At 46.7% G+C, this 19,555-nt stretch overlaps 1 protein-coding gene across 2 annotated transcripts in view; it reads right to left on the bottom strand.

Annotated features, from left to right (window-relative positions):
• LOC147700502 (uncharacterized) overlaps positions 1 to 1,579 on the bottom strand; it is an 80,756-nt gene extending 79,177 nt beyond the window's left edge. The window contains exon 1 of one of the 2 annotated variants that reach the window (XM_086929660.1): positions 1,375 to 1,579. In XM_086929660.1, coding sequence (XP_086785786.1) covers positions 1,375 to 1,398 — 24 coding nt within the window. In that variant the 5' untranslated portion in view covers positions 1,399 to 1,579. The remainder of the gene's footprint in view (positions 1 to 1,374) is intronic. The other variant, XM_086929659.1, reaches the window with a different exon arrangement.
• Positions 1,580 to 19,555: the final 17,976 nt, after the last annotated feature.

Genomic DNA, 19,555 nt, shown 5'->3' with positions numbered 1-19,555 from the left:
ACACATGGGGTCACCTGGCTGGGGGTGAAGAGGTCACACCTGTGGTCACCTGGCTGGGGTGCAGAGGTCACACCTGTGGTCACCTGGCTGGGGGTGAAGAGGTCACACATGGGGTCACCTGGCGGGGGGTGAAGAGGTCACACATCGGGTCACTTGGCTGGGGGTGAAGAGGTCACACCTGGGATCACCTGGCAGGGGGTGAAGAGGTCACACCTGGGGTCACCTGGCTGGGGGTGAAGAGGTCACACCTGGGGTCACCTGGCTGGGGGTGAAGAGGTCACACATGGGGTCACCTGGCTGGGGTGTAGACGTCACACACTGAGTCACCTGGCTGGGGGTGAAGAGGTCACACCTGGGGTCACCTGGCTGGGGGTGAAGAGGTCACACATGGAGTCACCTGGCTGGGGGTGAAGAGGTCACACATGGGGACACCTGGCTGGGGGTGAACAGGTCACACCTGGGGTCACCTGGCTGGGGTGAAGAGGTCGCACATGGGGTCACCTGGCTGGGGTGAAGAGGTCACACACTGGGTCACCTGGCTGGGGTTGAAGAGGTCACACCTGGGGTCACCTGGCTGGGGTGAAGAGGTCACACATGGAGTCACCTGGCTGGGGGTAAAGAGGTCACACCTGGGGTCACCTGGCTGGGGGTAAAGAGGTCACATCAGGGGTCACCTGGCTGGGGTGAAGAGGTCACACATGGGGTCACCTGGCTGGGGTGAAGAGGTCACACACTGGGTCACCTGGCTGGGGGTGAAGAGGTCACACCTGGGGTCACCTGGCTGGGGTGAAGAGGTCGCACCTGGGGTCACCTGGCTGGGGTGAAGAGGTCGCACATGGGGTCACCTGGCTTGGGTGAAGAGGTCACACACTGGGTCACCTGGCTGGGGGTGAAGAGGTCACACATGGGGTCACCTGGGTGGGGGTTAAGAGGTCACACATGGGGTTACCTGGGCGGGGTTAAGAGGTCACACATGGGGTCACCTGGCTGGGGTGAAGAGGTCACACATGGGTCGCCTGGCTGGGGTGAAGGGGTCACACATGGGGTCATCTGGCTGGGGGTGAAGAGGTCACACATGGGGACAATTGGCTGGGGGTTAGAGTTCACACCGGGGGTCACCTGGCAGGGGGTGAAGGGGTCACACATAGGTCACTTGACAGGCCCTGGGGGTTAAGAGGTCACACATGGGGTCATCTGGATGGGCGTGAAGAGGTCACACATGGGGTCATCTGGCTGAGGGTTAGAGGTCACACCTGGGGTCACCTGAGTTGCAGAGTCTTATAGCCTCATCAGGGAGGGGCAGCGATGATTCATAGGAGCAGACCCCCCACCCTCCCCGTGTCTGTGCCCTGGGGCCCCATCAGTGAACCCTACCTCGTCCGGCCCCCCCTCAGACATGCTCCTCGGTCTGGCGCTCCCTGGCGCGGGTGAAGGGCCGGGGCTCCTGGCGGGGAGCAGGGAGAGAGCAGAGCGCCCCCCGGAGGGCTCAGGCGGACCTCACCCCTCGCAGACCGACCCCCGGGTCACCGCACTGCTGGCGCCCCCGCCCGGCTCAGGCAATAAAGGATGCAAAAGGAGAGTGCACCGACTGCGCATGCGCGGGCCCAGACATAGGCTGGTGAGCTTCTGGTGTTCTCTTTCTGCGCGTGCGCAGTTCCAAGTACTTCCCGTTGAGGTTCTTGATGTTCTCTTTGTGCGCATGCGCATTGTCAGGTGCTTCCTGCTAAGTTTCGGAGTACTCCTATTGTGCGACGCATTTCCGGGTAAGAACACTTAAACTTCCGATGTGCTCTGTACGCGCATGCTCAGTCCCTGGTACTTGATGTGGAACTTCTATTGTCTGTCTGCGCATGTCTTAGAGGTCCATATCTTTTAACTCGTGAGCAAGAGCCGTAGTATGCGCATGCGCGGTATCGTGAGCTCGTCGTTCTTTCTGCGCATGTTCGCTGTGGTTTCACTAGGTTGCTGTCTGCGCATGCTCGCTGTTGTGCTAGGACAGTACTGTCCGCGTCTCCGGGCCGGGGTGGTTTCACTTTCTCGTGCGTGACACCCCGCGGGTCACTCTGCGTATGTCCCCTGTCCTTCGAGTGACACTTCAAGGGCTCGTTGTGAGTCTTCACTCACTGTGTCCAGACCTGTCGCAGCGGTGACAGACGCCTCAAACTGACACATCCGCTCAAATCCATAGTGACAGCATGGACGTTTGTCAATATAATCAGCACTGAAAATGTTTCAATGCTGGAAATATTAGACTATATGAAGTGTCATCTCTTATGAAGGACACGGAAGTCATTATTGAATATCGTAAGTATTATATATGTATATATATATATATGTATATATATATATATGTATATATATATATATATATATATATATATATATATATATATATATATATATATATATATATATATATATTTAACGAGCTCATGGGGAGTGTAAAGAAAGAGACCTCGCAGAGTCTCCTGGAAGAACAGAATCAAGTTGACTGGCTGGCGACGTCACTTATATGGGGATGTCACATTACAAATGACGTGCTGCTGTGAACCAATAAACGGGTAGCGCGTGAATGGCCAGAGAAAAGAACTAGACTCACAACATCTCCCTTTCTAACAACAAGACATTGATGCCAAACAAAGTATATGAATGTATTGGGTAAATAGGGTATACTGCCATATATAAGTGGTACAAGTACAATCTCAACCACCGGGAATTAATGTAGAACAAAATCTTTGAATGCATTGGGTAACTTGGATATTCTGCCATATCTGGTGCAAATACCATCCCAACCACCTTGACACTCTGCACAACTAAAGCTTGCTGACGTGGTACTGGGATTCTCCAGACCGAGAACATATTCACTGTTGTCTTGATTGGCAACCACCCTTTCATTATACAGTTCAACATCTGTGCCAAACAACGTATCTTTGCTAGGTACCCCTACATTTATGTCATTGCTACAGTTGGAAATAGTATCATGAACATTTTCATTATGTACATTTAGATCATCACTATCTTCACCCACATATATTTTGAGCTATGAAAATTCATTCTCAAATCTTGCTTCGTCACTTTTACCACTGAACCACAATTCAACTTGACCTCTCTTCAATTTTATAGCAGCACTTTTGTTGCGCCACCCTACATTTCTGAGCAATATGGCACTATCAGTATACTTTACTTATTTTATTGATGAACTGCACGATTACTTAAAATCTTTACAATGTAAAAACTTGATGAGCAGCCCCTCCCCCCCCCCCGCCGTGCCCCATTCACACATAAAAAGTAAATACCACATTGGGTTAAAATACTGACAGTTAATACTGCTTAGTTGTCCAGAACAGAGTTCTTTTAAAAGGAGGAGAGTATTGGTTACTCCATTGTTCCACAACAGATGAAGAGAGGCACGTAGAAGTTCGATAGAATCAATTCATACACCAAAGCCGGTTGACGATAGATGGATTCCTCGTTGGGCCCTTAAACCAACCCAGGTTAGATGACTGGGGGCGATGAATTCCAGTTGCATTGCAGGCACTCCCTAAATTAACTGTGAGCTAACATCATTGGGGCCACCGGTAGGGCGCAGACCCCATTGTCAGAACCGTTGGGATTAGTGGTCGTTAAGTGGGAGTCGAGTGGCATTTTTACCTGATGTGTGAATTTCCCAACTCTGGCTAACAGACAGGTCGTGGAGACAGAGAGGCACCAGTCCGAGGCCTCTCTGCAAGATCTGTAGCCTAAGTACCGTAAGGTCGGGCGCAGAAAACGATGACGGTCGTTGACCAACTTTGTGCAGCAACACAGCAAGTGTAGCCAGGATTCTCTGCGATAATTACATAGACGACAGGCTACAGCGCCATCCGTTCGTGCCCAATTAGGGTTAAAGTCCGCGATCCTGAGGGCCAAGAGGCGAAAATACAGAATTTTCTTTCTCACATGGGTGGATACTGAGTCTTGCAGGTATGTTTGGGGTTTACCAGAAATATATGATTTGTCGAGTGCCTGAGTTAGTGGGTTTTGCCGATGGGATGCAAGGTCAAGCCCGAATGAGATGATCTGGACTTGGCGCTTAACGGCTTGGGCCCAGGCTGAAAATGAAATTTCGTGCAGGGGCAGGCTTGTTCTCTCGATTTTCAGTACATCAATGGCTAGTTCACCTTGGAGTGCCATGGGGAGCCCACTTCACCAAAGATTGTTTTTAGGAAGTGCTTTAGGGTGTGTTCTGGCGCTTTCAGTACTCTAATATAGAATTTAACAGGTCCCCCTGTAGTGCCAGCTCTGGTCGCTTAAGGCCTATTTCTAGCCTTAGCCTATTGTTCCTTGCAAATCTGGGGGCCTGTAGCACCATCTTGTAGGCTTTCGCCTGGGCCGCATTGACCACTTTGTCAAATGCACCTGGGTAGGCTATATGCCCATACGAGATGGCGGGGATCAATTTTGCCCTGAGCACTGTCAGCATTGGTTCGGCCGAGGGACTGGCCAAGCGATGACTTAAGCGTCTTAGCGACAGTATGGTTTTGTCTGTTTTTGGTTTAAGCTCCTTCAGGTGTTCGGTCTGCAGTCTTTTGTGCTCCCAGACTTTCTTTTTATAGTCAATTGGCAAAGCGGCAATGGAGTGCCTCCCTGGCAAATGAGTGCCTTTCTTTTGTGCCCTGATTGCCTTGTTAAGAGCACGCTTACTCTGTATCAAGCACTGCGATTTTGAGTGGCGAGACCCAGTGTGGAATTGGCAGCATCTTAGAAGGTGATTATTGCCCAGACATTTCAATATGTCGGAGGTCAGTGTTTCCCAGAGGTGTGTGATGTTCTCAGTGTGAACTGGGTTTGGTTCTTCCTCCCTTCTGGCTACATAACCTGACAGTCTATGGCTGAGGTTGGTTGACCATTTTATTCTTTTAAGGACTTTATGATGTTCTTCACCCGTGGTGGTTCCTATGACTTCTTGTGATTCCACTTGTTCCCGCGCCAGATTGAATGTGGCGCGGAGGGGCCTGTGGTCGCTTTCATCTCTGTCATCCACTATGAAGTTGCAAAGTTTGTGGTCCAGTCCTTCGTTGGAGAAAATGTAGTCTATGGTGGAGACATTTCTAAAGGTTGGATTGGCAGTCCATTCTGGGTGGGTCTTTTTTTGTGTTCTGTGGGTGGAGTGCAGATTAAAATTTACCAGAAATTCAATCAATGGGGCAGACTTCTTGCTTGGTGGTGCCTACGGGGTTAGACCCAGGCCTCTGAAATTGAAGTCGCCCGCGATTATTACATCTTGGGCCTCCCGGTTTATTAAAAGGTCTTCCAATGTTGTGATAAGTGATTCCATGGCCTGGGAGGTTTGATATTTAATTGGGTTGAGATAACAATTTATTAGTAAAAGGGGAGGTGATTTTTGACCCGCTAACAACCCCTCTATTGTGATGGCTTGAAGGTCAGGAGACCCCAGTTTTAGTTCAGTTGAATAAATTTTACACGCATGACTTACGTAGATGAAAAGGCCCCCGGACGGGCGACCAAAGATTGTCCTTTTGGTTGCTGGTTTAAAGTGTTCGTAAAAGCCACCAATGGCAGTCGTTTCCCTTGCCCAGGTTTCCTGAAAGCACAGTATGTCCCCCTTTGCTAGGTAATAAAGTGTAGTAGTGTCCCTAAAAATGTTACTCAGCCCGGCGATATTCCATGAAATAACGGTTAACTTATCAACTAGTCCCCTGAGTGGGTTTGCACTGGCATTGTTTACATTGCTGTTAGTTAGGTTAGGAACCCTGTCTCCATGTGACCTCCGGGTGATCTGATACCTGCTGAGGTCGCTGCACACTCCGTTGCCAGTCATTTTGCTGGATTTTGATTTTTAGCGGGGTTCTTGCCCGCCCTGATTTTGTCCCCCCATCTGGGCGGGTGGACCTTGTACCTTTGAGAACAGATGTAGGTTCATGTATGTCATAGTGAGGCATCAGGATGTGTGGATATTTCAGTGCTCTTGGGGCGGCAACTTCGATGCCCCATTCAGCGAATAGTGTTGCTTCCTTAAGGACGGCCTGTTGAGCTTGCTGGGTCACAAATCCGATTATGGTAGAGTCGTCGTGGGTGTCTGTCTCCTGTCTCTTGAATTTCACCCATTCAATATTTTCTGATGTAATTTGTGCCAGAGAATCAATGTGGCCGAAAAGGCGGACAATATTGGACCTGTTCAAGGTGTCAAATGAGCCTTTCGCTATATACCTTGGGGTTAGCTGCAGCTCGTAGGTAATTAATTTATTTTTATGTGCGATGGAGCACCAGCTCGCCCTTTCTCCCGGGAGCTTTGGCCTCTGGTTGCTTAATTTTGGAGGATTTTTATGAGTGGTTTCTGGGTGCTGCCCATTAGGCGCCGTGCTAGATCGACCATCCGCACGCGGCAATCCTTGCCACTCCCCCTGGTCTGGTGTCAAATTTGGGTGATTTTTGATTGTGTCGCCTGGCTGCTGCTTTCCTGGCCCCTCAAATGGTAGACCACTCTTGGCAGATCTGGCTGGACGCCCTGGTTTAGTTTAGGATTTATTTCAGTCTTGTGTTGAGGAACCCAGCCGAAAGGGCTGGGGGCACCTGATGGTGTGGCAACTGCCACCTGTGAAGGCCTTTGTTGAGAATCCTCGTTGGTTTGACCCTCCGTAAAAGGGATTTGTTGTCTTTGGGCCTCGCCAGAAACGAGGGATGCGTCATAAGACTTGCCGATCTTAGATGCCTGTTTAGGTATAAAAATGGGAAAGAGTGGTTTGGGGGTGCTTTTAGTTTCAGTGGCACCCAAGGTTGATGACACCGGTGGTATGTTTCTACTTCTGGCTTTGGATTTCTTTAGTTGTTTTTAAGTCTTTTTTTAGCTCTCCTTGACAACGGAGCTTTAGCGCATGCCGTTGCTCCTTCGGCCTTCTCCGCCAGAAGGGTAATGACAGACAGGTCGTCACTTGAGGTATCAAGATCCGAGACCTCGGGGTCACGATTCCCTTGTACAGCCAAAGTGTAATTATTACAGGGCCCTACTGAAGGTTCCTTTGGGGCACTGTTGGCCGCCGTGCTATAAGTTGTCTTTTCAGCATACTCTGTCGTCAATACTGGTAGCTTTTGTGCGGCTTGTTCTTGCATGGTCGTCTCGCCCAGACCCTTGGCTAGTGCAAGCATCTCTTTTAGAACTTCTGGTAGGCTTGCCCATTTATCGATTATGGCAGCACAGGAATTAATACTGGCAGCATGAGCGTATTGAGCGTCGTATAGGCCATCCAGCTTTGCCAGCGTATCGTCTTGACGAGCCAGGTGCTGGGCTATCGACTGCAAAAGATCGATTTGGACTTCCATCTTTGTGGACTGCCAGAGCAGTGCCCTAGCCATTGTGTCCTGAACTTCTCTTATTACGGACAAGTTAAAATCTTTAAAAGTGGCTTCTTCAATTGGGTCAGTTAGGTCTTGGTGATGAGTTAAGCCCAACGGGCTCCATCCCTCCGTTTGTGCAATTCACGGGACATTAGCTCTTCCTAGATTAATAGGTGTTGTTTCAAGTGTGCGTTCGATTGACTGTTCCAATTTTAATAAAAACGAGATTGTTGGTACCTCCATTCCCTGGGAGTTAGGCCTCTGTGTTTCCCAGGATGTCACAGTTGCATTCAGTCCCTTGCCTGTGCTCTTTGGAGAGGAGGGTGCGACAGGCTCATTTGGCCTCTCAATGTCTGCGTCCGCATTCACCCCCAATATGGGCCTGTCGTGAATGTCCGCAGTGATCCTGATCGGGCTCTTCACCCTGGTGACGGGCTGAAAATGTGCTTCAGGGCTCCCAGTTGTCTCGACGTTAACGGACTCGCAGGAGTAAGAAACCCTTTGAGCTTGGGGGAACTTTGGGGGCCCCGGTGTGGCACTGCTCACAGGACCTTGTGGTGGTTCTACCAAGGGTGATGGGCAGATTGAGGCCTAAAAGAATTGAGTAATGAGGCCTTGAGGGAGGGAATTGCCAGTGCCGGTGACTTGGTCCTGGGGTTTTTGAGTACTTATACTTCTGGTTACCCTTCTTTGTGCTAAATTCTCAGGGTTCACTTTCGCCTCATCCTCCGTGCAGGATTTAGTCTTCCTCAGCGTCATCTTTTATACGTCGTTGGCTGGGGATGGGGCTGGGGCCCAGATGAGCGGTGAGATTCGTTGCTTGTAAGCCGCCTTGTTAGGAGGCTGCTGTGTTACAGAGCTAAAAGGTTGGAGTGCCAATTGGTAGCTCTAAGTCTCTGTGACTCTCTGTCCCTGGACAAGTTTGTGCCAGTTCGTGCTGGGGGAGGGGGTACTTATGTGACCCCTGTATTGTGACCCCTGTATTGAGCTGTGTTTCTTGAGGGAGAGGGGATGGAGGGATGGGCAAGCGGAGTGCGCGGGGGGCTGCAAGCTGTTGTCCCAGGAATACGGCAACCCTCCCCAAATACATCAGGACCCGTATTAATACCATCTACCTGGATCCTAATAATCTCCCGCGTTAGACAACCAAATTAAGACCTATTGTTGTCTATACCAGGACTAGAGAAATGGATAAATGAGAGTTGAATGTTTTTACCGTAGTTAGGAAAACTCCTGTGTGAATGAGTGTGGTAGTGTGTATGAAATGTGGGCAGATCTGAATTTTGAAATGAAATTTTGTTTTTGTGCTTCTTTAACAACCAGTTATAATATATAAATCTCTATATGTATGTGATTTGAATATATTTAAAGGAGAAAAATAAGAATAATAATAAAAAAACATATATTTTTTCATAACATGTTGTTGATTCTTTGTGGAATGACCTAATCTTGCCTTGTGCAGCTTCAGCCTTTGGGTCAATCACCCCCTTTCTCTATCAAAATAGGATCCTTCTACTAGGACCTCTTTTATTAAGTGGCAGGGTACCTTTCTTTGTTCTTTACACAGTGGCTGCAAGCTGGGAGACCTAGTCTAGCAGCCCCTCAGACCACACCCCCTGGCTCTTACTTCACGGCGGACTCTAACGGCTGCCGCGCTCACCACCACCTCTTACCTCTTACCTCCCACACCGGCTGCTGCTCTTGACTAAAAATTATGCAGAATAATTCCAACAATATTCATTTTAATTAAAACGTGAAATGAATAGGAGAAGTGATAAGTATGTTGAGTGAGAGAAAAAAATCTTTAAGTACCGTACAATATAAAGTTTAATATTCCTTATTCGTTGCAGGAAGTACTACTTGCTGACCCCATTCATCAACACATATCATTAGCGGTCATTTCTTGTTTAATTAGGTAAGCTGCAATTATGGTAAAATGATAAGCCATTGGTTATCCGAACCTGTGTGGTTCCCTATGTAATTTAAAATATTACCGCAATAAGCAGAGACATACTGTGTTAAATATAGGCACAAAAAATCCCTTTGTATATTTTTCTATTTTTCTGTCTCTTTCACTTATGGGGTCCCTCTTACTCTCCACCATAAGTATTCCTCACTATATATAGTAAGTAGGGTTGTATTAGGAACATACCTCTCAATAGGAGGGTAGTAAGATTAAAAATGAGAGTGTACAAGTTTAAATGTCTAGCTAGATGCTATAACTATGTATACTATGTATATGTATATGTCTGACTGATGACTGATATATAGATATGTGTAAATATGTACAAATAATGTCTGTTTTTTGGTTTCTCATGACAAACTCATGCATCAACACTTAGCGGTATTATCAAATCTGTATATTAAGAAACACTAGCCTGATGTATATGGTTTAATTTGGCATAAAAACGGTCTTTGCACTTGACTATGTAGAGTTGTAAATATTGAAAATATTTTTTTAATATGTTTTTACAGAAGTACGATGGTACAGTCCTGAGGAAGACACACCTGTGTCGAAACGCGTAGACAGGAAACCATCTTTTATTGAATCATGATATGTATTTGATGAATATCTGAACTTATACATATGTCACAAATGTTAAAACATTTTTTATCATGCATATATACGAATGTACTCGTTTTTTATAAATGAATAATTTTTTATGTACTAATTAAAATGTATCAAATGTGCAAATACCTGTTTTGATTGCTTCTTATTGTTTTGTTTGGCTAATGCCAATAATCATGTGCTAGTGTTGTCCATACATTTGCCTGAGTATTATATTCACAAAAAAGTTTTGCCCTGACTCAGGAAAACTATCCACATCAGGGGGTCCTTGTTTGTTTCACAAAATAGCTCCCTGTGCATACCGCCTGTGTCCCGCCTGGAGTTAGTGCCAGTGATTAATGTCCCCCCTGCCTCCTACCGCCTCCTGCCGCCGCCGCCTCCAATGCCTCCACCGCTTCAGCGGTAACCGATCCCGGATGCTCCCGGTGGCCCCCAGCAGTGGCAGCGGCAACGCAGTAACAAGCAGGGCCTCTGTGGACTCTTCGACTTCGGCCTCCCGAAGCACCAGCAAGAGGCAAGTGGCACTATCAGTAACTTCTACAATTTCTTCTGGGTCAAAATATTTGGTTTGTCCTTTGAGCTGAGTGTTAGCTTTTTTAACAAGTACCCAATCACCTTTGCAGAAATCCTTGTATACAGCCCTATGTATCTTGTCATGATACATTTTAGATTTCAACTGGCAATCCACAATTTTCTTCCTGACTTGGAGCTGATCATCGTTTATGGTCACAGGGGTTGGTAAACACTTCTCATTAAATGCAAACTTAGTAACAATCTCATTGTCACACCTCCTTCCTCTCATTAAGAAAAACGGGGATAAATCAGTTACGCTGTTGGGAGTGGTATTGTATGCGAATACCCTCTCCTGAGTGAACTTCTTCACAGGGAGCCTAGAAGCCACAGCCAACTGGACACCATCTTTTAGGAATCGATTGACTCTTTCAATCTGACCATTGGATTTCGGTGAGTATATAGGAGTTTTCTTTCGGCGAATGCCATGTCGTTTCAAAAAGTCAATCATTTTGTTGGACGCGAGTTGTTTCCCGTTATCGGACACCATAATGCATGGATTTCCCTCTACGGAGAAACAAGTTTCCAAAAAGTCGATGACAGTATCAGAGTCGATTGTATGCACAAACTTGTGATAAATCCACTTACTGTAGTAGTCACTTACAGCAATGAAGAATTTTGAATCGTGTTCTAATATCTGAAATGGTCCAGCCATATCTATGGCAATCTTATACCAAGAAGAATTTGTAATGGAAACCAGTTGCATCTCTTGCACTCTCGGTTTCCAATGTTTATCTGACCTTATACAGATACAACATCTGTCAACGTACATGTTTACATCCAAATCCAAACCAGGCCACCAATAGTGTTCCTTCAATCTTTTCTTCGTAATGGTGGAACCTAAATGTGAACTATGAGCTGCTAGGATTATTTGATTTCTCAATTTTGATGGAGGAATAAGTAAATCTCCCCTAAGGGGAAAACCTTTTACAATACTTAATTCATCAGATACCTGCAAAAAGGTTTTAAGATCGGCTGATAAATTTCGCACAGGGGGCCACTTAGAAGACATGTAACACTTTACTTTTGCCAATACCGGATCATTTTCCATTGCTTTGATCTAATCATTTTCCAAGATAACATTGTCTGAACCTTGCCAAATCTCTACATTCGAAACAACACATTCTGTTTCCTTCTCCCTCAGGGTTTCTGAACTTTCGGTGGGCAAGCGGGAAAGAAAATCGGCTCTGACATTGTCCTTACCTGAATGTGTCTTATAGTGAAATTGTATTCCTGAAGTTTGGCAAGCAGTCGTACTAACCTGGCTGAAGCCTTGCCATTTCCCCTACCATAACCATCAAACATGTAGGTGAGGGGTTTATGGTCGGTAACCAACTCAAAATTCTTACCCCACAAGTACATTTTAGGCTTGTCTACAGCCCATACGCATGCAAGGGCCTCCCTCTCGATGGTGCTGTAGTTTTTTTCAGTATCACTTAACCTTCTGGAAATAAGGGCTACAGTGTGAACATGCCTCTCAACTTTCTGGGTAAAGACGGCACCTATGCAACGGAACTAGCATTAGCTGTAATTATATTCCAACCATTTGTGTAAATGTAAAATGTAAATGTAAATTGATACTTGTATAGCGCACTACTCACCCGCAAGGGTCTCAAGGCGCTTGTACAAATACCGCTGTGGAACCCATCCTGGCTTTCCTTGTGAGGCATCCACTCCTGGGCACCCCCTAGGTGGAGGCCAGGCATCCTTAGCGTTGTGGGGGCCGTTGTGGAGATTAAGCAAGCTATTGCCCAGAGTTGCAGAGTGGGACTCCATGATTGGAATAGGCACCGAGGCGAGAATTATCAGGTCCGTGTAATTTTGAGCCCAAGACCCGCCGAGGCGGGGAATTGAACCCTGGTCCTGGGCTAGACCTCTGCATCAGGGTCTGCCGCTCTAACCATTGAGCCACACTTATTGTGTCAAAAGGTTTTAAAGTTGGTGCATTCAAAATAGCTTTCTTGATCTCTCCAAAAGAATGGTCATTTTGCTCTTCCCACAAAAATGGTTGCCCCTTGCGTAACAGAGCTCTTAAAGGCTCAACCATATTTGAATAATTTTCTATGAACTGGGAATAACACTCACTGAGACCCAAAAATTATCTCAGCGAGTCTTTTTCCTCTGGTTTAGGCGCGTCAGCTATTGCTTTTACCAAATTCAATTTAGGTTTGATACCATTATGACTCAGGACATGACCCAAATATTCTAACTCTGTTTTGAGAAACTCACATTTGTTTTTAGAAACGGTCATTCCTTTATCCTGTAACTTTTTAAGGATAGACTCTAATATTGCATTGTGTTCATCAACAGTACAGGCGTGAATGAGGATGTTGTCCTGGAATTTCTGGACACCCTTCATACCGCTGAACATGCATTCCATAAGTTTTTGGAAGACACTAGCAGAAGATGCTAGGCCAAATGGTAAACGTATGTACCTGTAAGCACCTAACATAGTGATGAATGTGGTTAATTATCTTGATTCCTCATCCAACCTAACTTGGTGGTACGCCGACTTAAGATCTATGAGCGAAAAATACTTAGAACCGACGGTGAAAGCTAAAATTGCCTGAATCTTGGGCAATGGGAAACAGTCCACTAAGATATTTCTGTTCAATGATCTTAAGTCAGCGCACAAACGGTACTCACCATTTTTTTAAAATTAAAACAATTCCGAAAATCCAGTCAGCTGAATCAGCTGGTTCAATTATACCCTCCTTCACAAGTTTGTCCAACAACATTTGCAACTCCTCCCTAACTGATAAAGGTAAGGGTCTAAATATGTGTTTCACGGGCATAGCATCTTTTTTGAGAATAATTTTATGCACAAACCCTTTAAAACAACCTATGCGGTCTTCAAACAGGGATTCGTACTTACTTAAAATTGAAGAGACACCATCAGTGACAGGTAGCTTTACAGAAGAAGAAACAACAGATACAAAATCATCATCCAGAATTATAGGATCATCTGCCCCCGGTTTGAGAATAATTTTCAACTTGGCTAAATCTCTCCAGCCGACGATATTCCTACCTTGCTCAGCCACATACATTTTAGTATTCACACATTTTCCTTTGATATTTAGCACATCTTCAAAGTAACCAAACATGTTGATATTGAACTCACCGAACGCCTTCGGGTTTACATCGGAAGACAATAACCCAATGCCCAATGTGTGGCCAGTGCTGTATGTACTTTTTGTTGGAAATATTAGTAATTGGCAAACCCGAGTCAGCCATAATGTGAAGTTCGACTTCACCAACATGAGCTACACCTAAAGGGCCCTTGACATCCTGTGTGGTATCTCCAATTGTTAAAACAATGATTGAGCACATGGTCTCATCAAATTCTTCGACATTACTTACTTTAGTTTTCTGGAAAAGTCTCTGGCCAAAAGTTCCACAAACACCAGCAAAATGGCCTACCTTCTGGCACCGAGTGCACTTCTTTCCGAGTGCAGGACACCCCGAATAGTCAGCCTTGTGGTTTCGAGAACCACATCTAAAACATACAAATTGAGTAGAATTAGCATTATAGCTGGTTTTGTACTTTGAACCTGAGTAAATACTTTTTTTCTTATTATCTTGTACTACACACACGTTAGAATTTGGGCAGGCATTTTTCGATAATTCTCTAGAACCCTCAAGTGAACGTTCTATGCCTTTGGCAATGTCAATAACCTCTGAAATAGTAGGTTTCTTGCAGGCAAGTAAACGTTCTTGAATTTTGTGCTCGTAACAATGGAAAACAAATTGATCACAAATATACTCGTCAAGCATATCTTTGAACTCGCATTTTGTAGCTAATACCCTTAATCTAGCAATGTATTCTACTACGTTTTCAGACTCGGATTGTTTCCTCATAGCAAATCGGTGTCTGCCTACCATAATGTTTTCTTCCTCACCGAACTGTATCTCTAGTCTTTTAACAGCTTCTTGAAAATCATCAAGAGGAATGAACTGCCCAGCAGGAGATTCATATTCGGGCAAACTGTCAAAAATTTCTTGGCCAGCGACACCTAAAAGTCCAAACAGAATAGCTTTCTTCCATTCTGGTTCAAACTTCTTACCATTTATCGTCACTAAATAATTTTTGAAAGCTCTATACCAATTCCGCCATTTCATGGTGGGTTTTCCAGGATCGTTGAGAAAGGCAGCAGGTGTACTGAAATTGTGTTCACTGGCCATGATCTCGTGTTTACAGTCTGAAACTTCATCCTTAATAAGGAACTCAATAGTGACTATAGTACAGAACAACAATAATGTTCAAAAATAAGGAATCTGTACTGAAATCTTAGACACTTGAATGATATTTTAATATACCGTGCAATATAACAATTGGAAATCACAGCAAAGGAAAATTCTTGACAAGTAAATCACCAAGTAAAAATTAACTTTTGATTCAAATATATGCGTGAGATTTACAAAATGCTTTCCTACATCTAAAATGTTAACCTTGAAGGATAAGATGACTACTAATAAAATTAGCGAAGAATGAAAACACAGGCAAAACCTTTCAATTGTGGGAAACTGAATTGAATTAACGATTTTCAGTAAATAACTGCCCTTTGGAAAAGAGCACATAAAATAATAAAATTGCTGTAGAAATAAACTTCCTAAATTCCTCGAATATATATATATTGCTCGTAATTGGTTTCTGGATATATGAACAGTTAATACCTTCTCTGCTTTCTGTCGGACACTTGATACTAAATAAACTGTCAGCCGACCAAGAAATGTTGATGAACTCATAAAATGGCGTTGCGTAACTTACGTCGAATACGTCATGACGGAAAAGCGTCAGTACACCAGAGGCTGCAAGCTGACTAGAATGCGAAGAATGACAGTTGAGGGAACGTCAACTGTCAACAGTTCTTCTCAGAAGTTTTTCTCTTCATGAACTGTGAAAACACATGCATTGAAATACCAATTACGACCATGAAAAAACAGCTGTCATTCAAAAGAGTATTCGCTACTTGCCTGAACAATGTTTCAGATGAAGCCCGTAAAATTTCCGCCGTTCGTCACCTTCAGAATGATTCTATCATTGACGGTGACGCGTTGAAGGAAAATGAGTGTTTCTGCCAGAATACCACTAGCCACAAAGTAAACGGAGACAAATCAATTTAGAGCGAATTTGCTTCTAAATAAATAGATAGTAAGCACTTGCCTCGAAATCAGGGATTGTCTGCCTGAACCTTGGTCTCTCTGCCACAATCCCATCACGAAGAAAAAGGTAATCCCGAACTCGTCGCCATATTGAAGTGTCATCTCTTATGAAGGACACAGAAGTCAATATTGAATATCGTAAGTATTTATTATATATACATATAACGAGCTCATGGGGAGAGTAAGTAAAGAAAGAGACCTCGCAGAGTCTCCTGGAAGAACAGAATCAAGTTGACAGGCTGGTGGCGTCACTTATATGGGGATGTCACATTCCAAATGACGTGCTGATGTGAACCAATAAACGGGTAGCGCGTGAATGGCCAGAGAAAAGAACTAGACTCACAACACTATAAATGGAACATGTCTGGGGCAGTTGTCTTCAGAGAGTTTCAGGCCCCCCTGTTCTTCTCTTCCGTCTCTTTTCCTATGCAGTGTCTCAGTCTGTCAGTCGCACTCTTTTCTCTTCACTGTTTCTGAAATCCTCCGTCTGCAGTATCACACTCATCAAAGCGTCATCACTCTCTCTCGCTCTCTCATTCTGCTGCTCTCTTCTCCATCCGCTCTGTCTTCACCTGTAAATTCTGCATAAGCTTGATGCTGTCAGTATTTTCACAACTGTGTACCTCCTTCACAATCTGTTAACGGCCAAGGTTTCAGATTGCTCTGTGTGACAATTTCATAATTTCAGTGTAATTGTGAGTCACATTTCAACAAATATGGGTGACATTTTCTCGCAAGCAAAATCAAGCAATGAAGACAAATAAAACATAAATATCAGAAATAACAGACATGACGAGCGGCTCATACCCACACACACATGTAGCCTGTGGTTAACTTTAAAGGTATTGGTGAGTTTTTACAACCTCAACGTTATAAGCAATGGCCTTTGTTGTACCCTGTGTCACAAGTAAACGCTGGTAGCCAAGTAAAGTTCATAAGTACTTTTATTCAGTAACTGGTCCAAGTACATCAGATAGGAAGTCCAGGTAAACAGGTGAAGAAGATGTAGGTTAGCTTGTAGTCAACCCTTAGTTCCATGTAACAACAAACCCACCAGGAGCATCTGCCTGCTGCTCAGCCCATCTCTAACTGTAATTCATCACTCACCCAGGTACCCAACATTCCTTGCATCACAGAATTCCCAACATTCTTCACTAAACACACACACTAGCTGAGGAGCAGGAAAAATGATAAACTTCAGATATAAGTAAACTATGTAGGGCATAATAGCCTTTACCTTACTTGACTGTAGGTTGTGACCAGCTGCAAATAAGATCTGCACTTTTCAATTCAACTTTAAACTTAAAATTATGAACTTGCAAGCATGGCTGAAAAATCAATATTTTCGCAACAGACACAAAAGCTAAAATGAGTCCCTCCCTCAGTTGAGCCAGTAGCCAAGCACATCAGAAAGGTTGGACGTGGGAAATCACTGCCTACGCATTAACAATACATATCTCGGAATTCAGAATTAAAGCAGATGGAATATTTTAGTTACTCTTTTTTGCCCGCAGCTACTGACAATCCAGGGGGGTTTCCTTTACACTCTCAAAGCCGACACCCAGTTCCCACTCATACATCAAAAACTTGCTGATAGAAAGTATTTCTTCGAACCCCTGCCCCTGTAGTAGCTGCACGCTTTTCCAACAGGGCTCATTAAGCAGTGTAATTAAATCAATAACTGAGCACTGCCCCTGGGGTCTATGGTGCAGCCGCCCGTTATTATTAGCGAGTTGCACGGCCCTCTCTACCCACGCACCCAGCACCTACTACAGTCAAAAAACGGGTCCTCCAGAGAACTCACCGGTAACTTTCTTTCAAGCAACTCCATCTGAAGAGCAGGGCTTGACCACGGGAAAGGAGAAGGCCAGGGAACAGCAGCACAGAGGGGATGCTGCAGAGGAAGGGAGAACGGCACAAGCACCCCGCGGCTCATGCTTTCTACCACCACCAAATTGCCAGGCAAACTTTACAGCAATGAAATTACAGCCCGGCAGGTGTTACTTTATGAAGACAAAAACTGCAGCTACCTTACTAATGATTTGGGCACCACGGCCCTGTGGGCTGGGATCAAGTTGCCTGACCAGGTGGGATCCAATCGTCGCCACCAGCCGCAGCGATGACGATAAGCAGTTGGCTCTCAAACTAATCCCCTTTCCCCGCCCTCATCGCATTTGACTCTCACCCCCCACTGACCTTAGCAGAATTAACTCTTAAGCGTGACTGGACGGGCACTGACTTCTTTGACGTCAGTTATACTCGTGTATTGGGGCCGGAGGTGTCTAGCTTCGATACATTGTTGTGACAGAGCAGTACTCGTAGAGCTGCGAGCTTCCAGACCCTAAACCTGCCGGGAGCGGCGCACACTGTGCTGCTGCTGCTGCTCACAGAATTATACTATTGACGCTGTTTGTTGGACCTGGCCGGCGCTGCTTGTGTTTAAGGGCTGCCTAAACCTACGACTTGCAGAACCCGCTCCGCGGGTCCCGCTGCGGAATCTCCTCACCTTCACCGCCTGCTTGTGGTCTCCTGCCTGGCTGCTCTGTGGGGGCGTGTGAGGCTTCAGGGCTGCGAGCGCGAACCGGGACTCACCTTCTCAGGAGTCCCGGTCCCGGAGGCTGAGTCACCTGGCCCCGCTCTCCCTGAACGCCCCGCCCCCACCTTCTCACAACTTAAAAGGCACCTGGACCCTTCCCTCGTGGGACGCTGTTTGTTGGACCTGGCCGGCGCTGCTTGTGTTTAAGGGCTGCCTAAACCTACGACTTGCGGAACCCGCTCCGCGGGTCCCGCTGCGGAATCTCCTCACCTTCACCGCCTGCTTGTGGTCTCCTGCCTGGCTGCTCTGTGGGGGCGTGTGAGGCTTCAGGGCTGCGAGCGCGAACCGGGACTCACCTTCTCAGGAGTCCCGGTCCCGGAGGCTGAGTCACCTGGCCCCGCTCTCCCTGAACGCCCCGCCCCCACCTTCTTACAACTTAAAAGGCACCTGGACCCTTCCCTCGTGGGACGCTGTTTGTTGGACCTGGCCGGCGCTGCTTGTGTTTAAGGGCTGCCTAAACCTACGACTTGCGGAACCCGCTCCGCGGGTCCCGCTGCGGAATCTCCTCACCTTCACCGCCTGCTTGTGGTCTCCTGCCTGGCTGCTCTGTGGGGGCGTGTGAGGCTTCAGGGCTGCGAGCGCGAACCGGGACTCACCTTCCCAGGAGTCCCGGTCCCGGAGGCTGAGTCACCTGGCCCCGCTCTCCCTGAACGCCCCGCCCCCACCTTCTTACAACTTAAAAGGCACCTGGACCCTTCCCTCGTGGGACGCTGTTTGTTGGACCTGGCCGGCGCTGCTTGTGTTTAAGGGCTGCCTAAACCTACGACTTGCGGAACCCGCTCCGCGGGTCCCGCTGCGGAATCTCCTCACCTTCACCGCCTGCTTGTGGTCTCCTGCCTGGCTGCTCTGTGGGGGCATGTGAGGCTTCAGGGCTGCGAGCGCGAACCGGGACTCACCTTCCCAGGAGTCCCGGTCCCGGAGGCTGAGTCACCTGGCCCCGCTCTCCCTGAACGCCCCGCCCCCACCTTCTTACAACTTAAAAGGCACCTGGACCCTTCCCTCGTGGGACGCTGTTTGTTGGACCTGGCCGGCGCTGCTTGTGTATAAGGGCTGCCTAAACCTACGGCTTGCGGAACCCGCTCCGCGGGTCCCGCTGCGGAATCTCCTCACCTTCACCGCCTGCTTGTGGTCTCTTGCCTGGCTGCTCTGTGGGGGCGTGTGAGGCTTCAGGGCTGCGAGCGCGAACCGGGACTCACCTTCCCAGGAGTCCCGGTCCCGGAGGCTGAGTCGCCTGGCCCCGCTCTCCCTGAACACCCCGCCCCCACCTTCTTACAACACGCCCCATTGGTCTTTGGCCCATAAATATCGGAGAGTGACGCTGC

The sequence above is a fragment of the Lissotriton vulgaris genome, chromosome 7 (assembly GCF_964263255.1).
Source record: "Lissotriton vulgaris chromosome 7, aLisVul1.2, whole genome shotgun sequence".
Classification (NCBI taxonomy): domain Eukaryota; kingdom Metazoa; phylum Chordata; class Amphibia; order Caudata; family Salamandridae; genus Lissotriton; species Lissotriton vulgaris.
The sequence above is the reverse complement of the archived record's forward strand: the minus strand, read 5'-3'. Positions and strand labels throughout refer to the sequence as shown.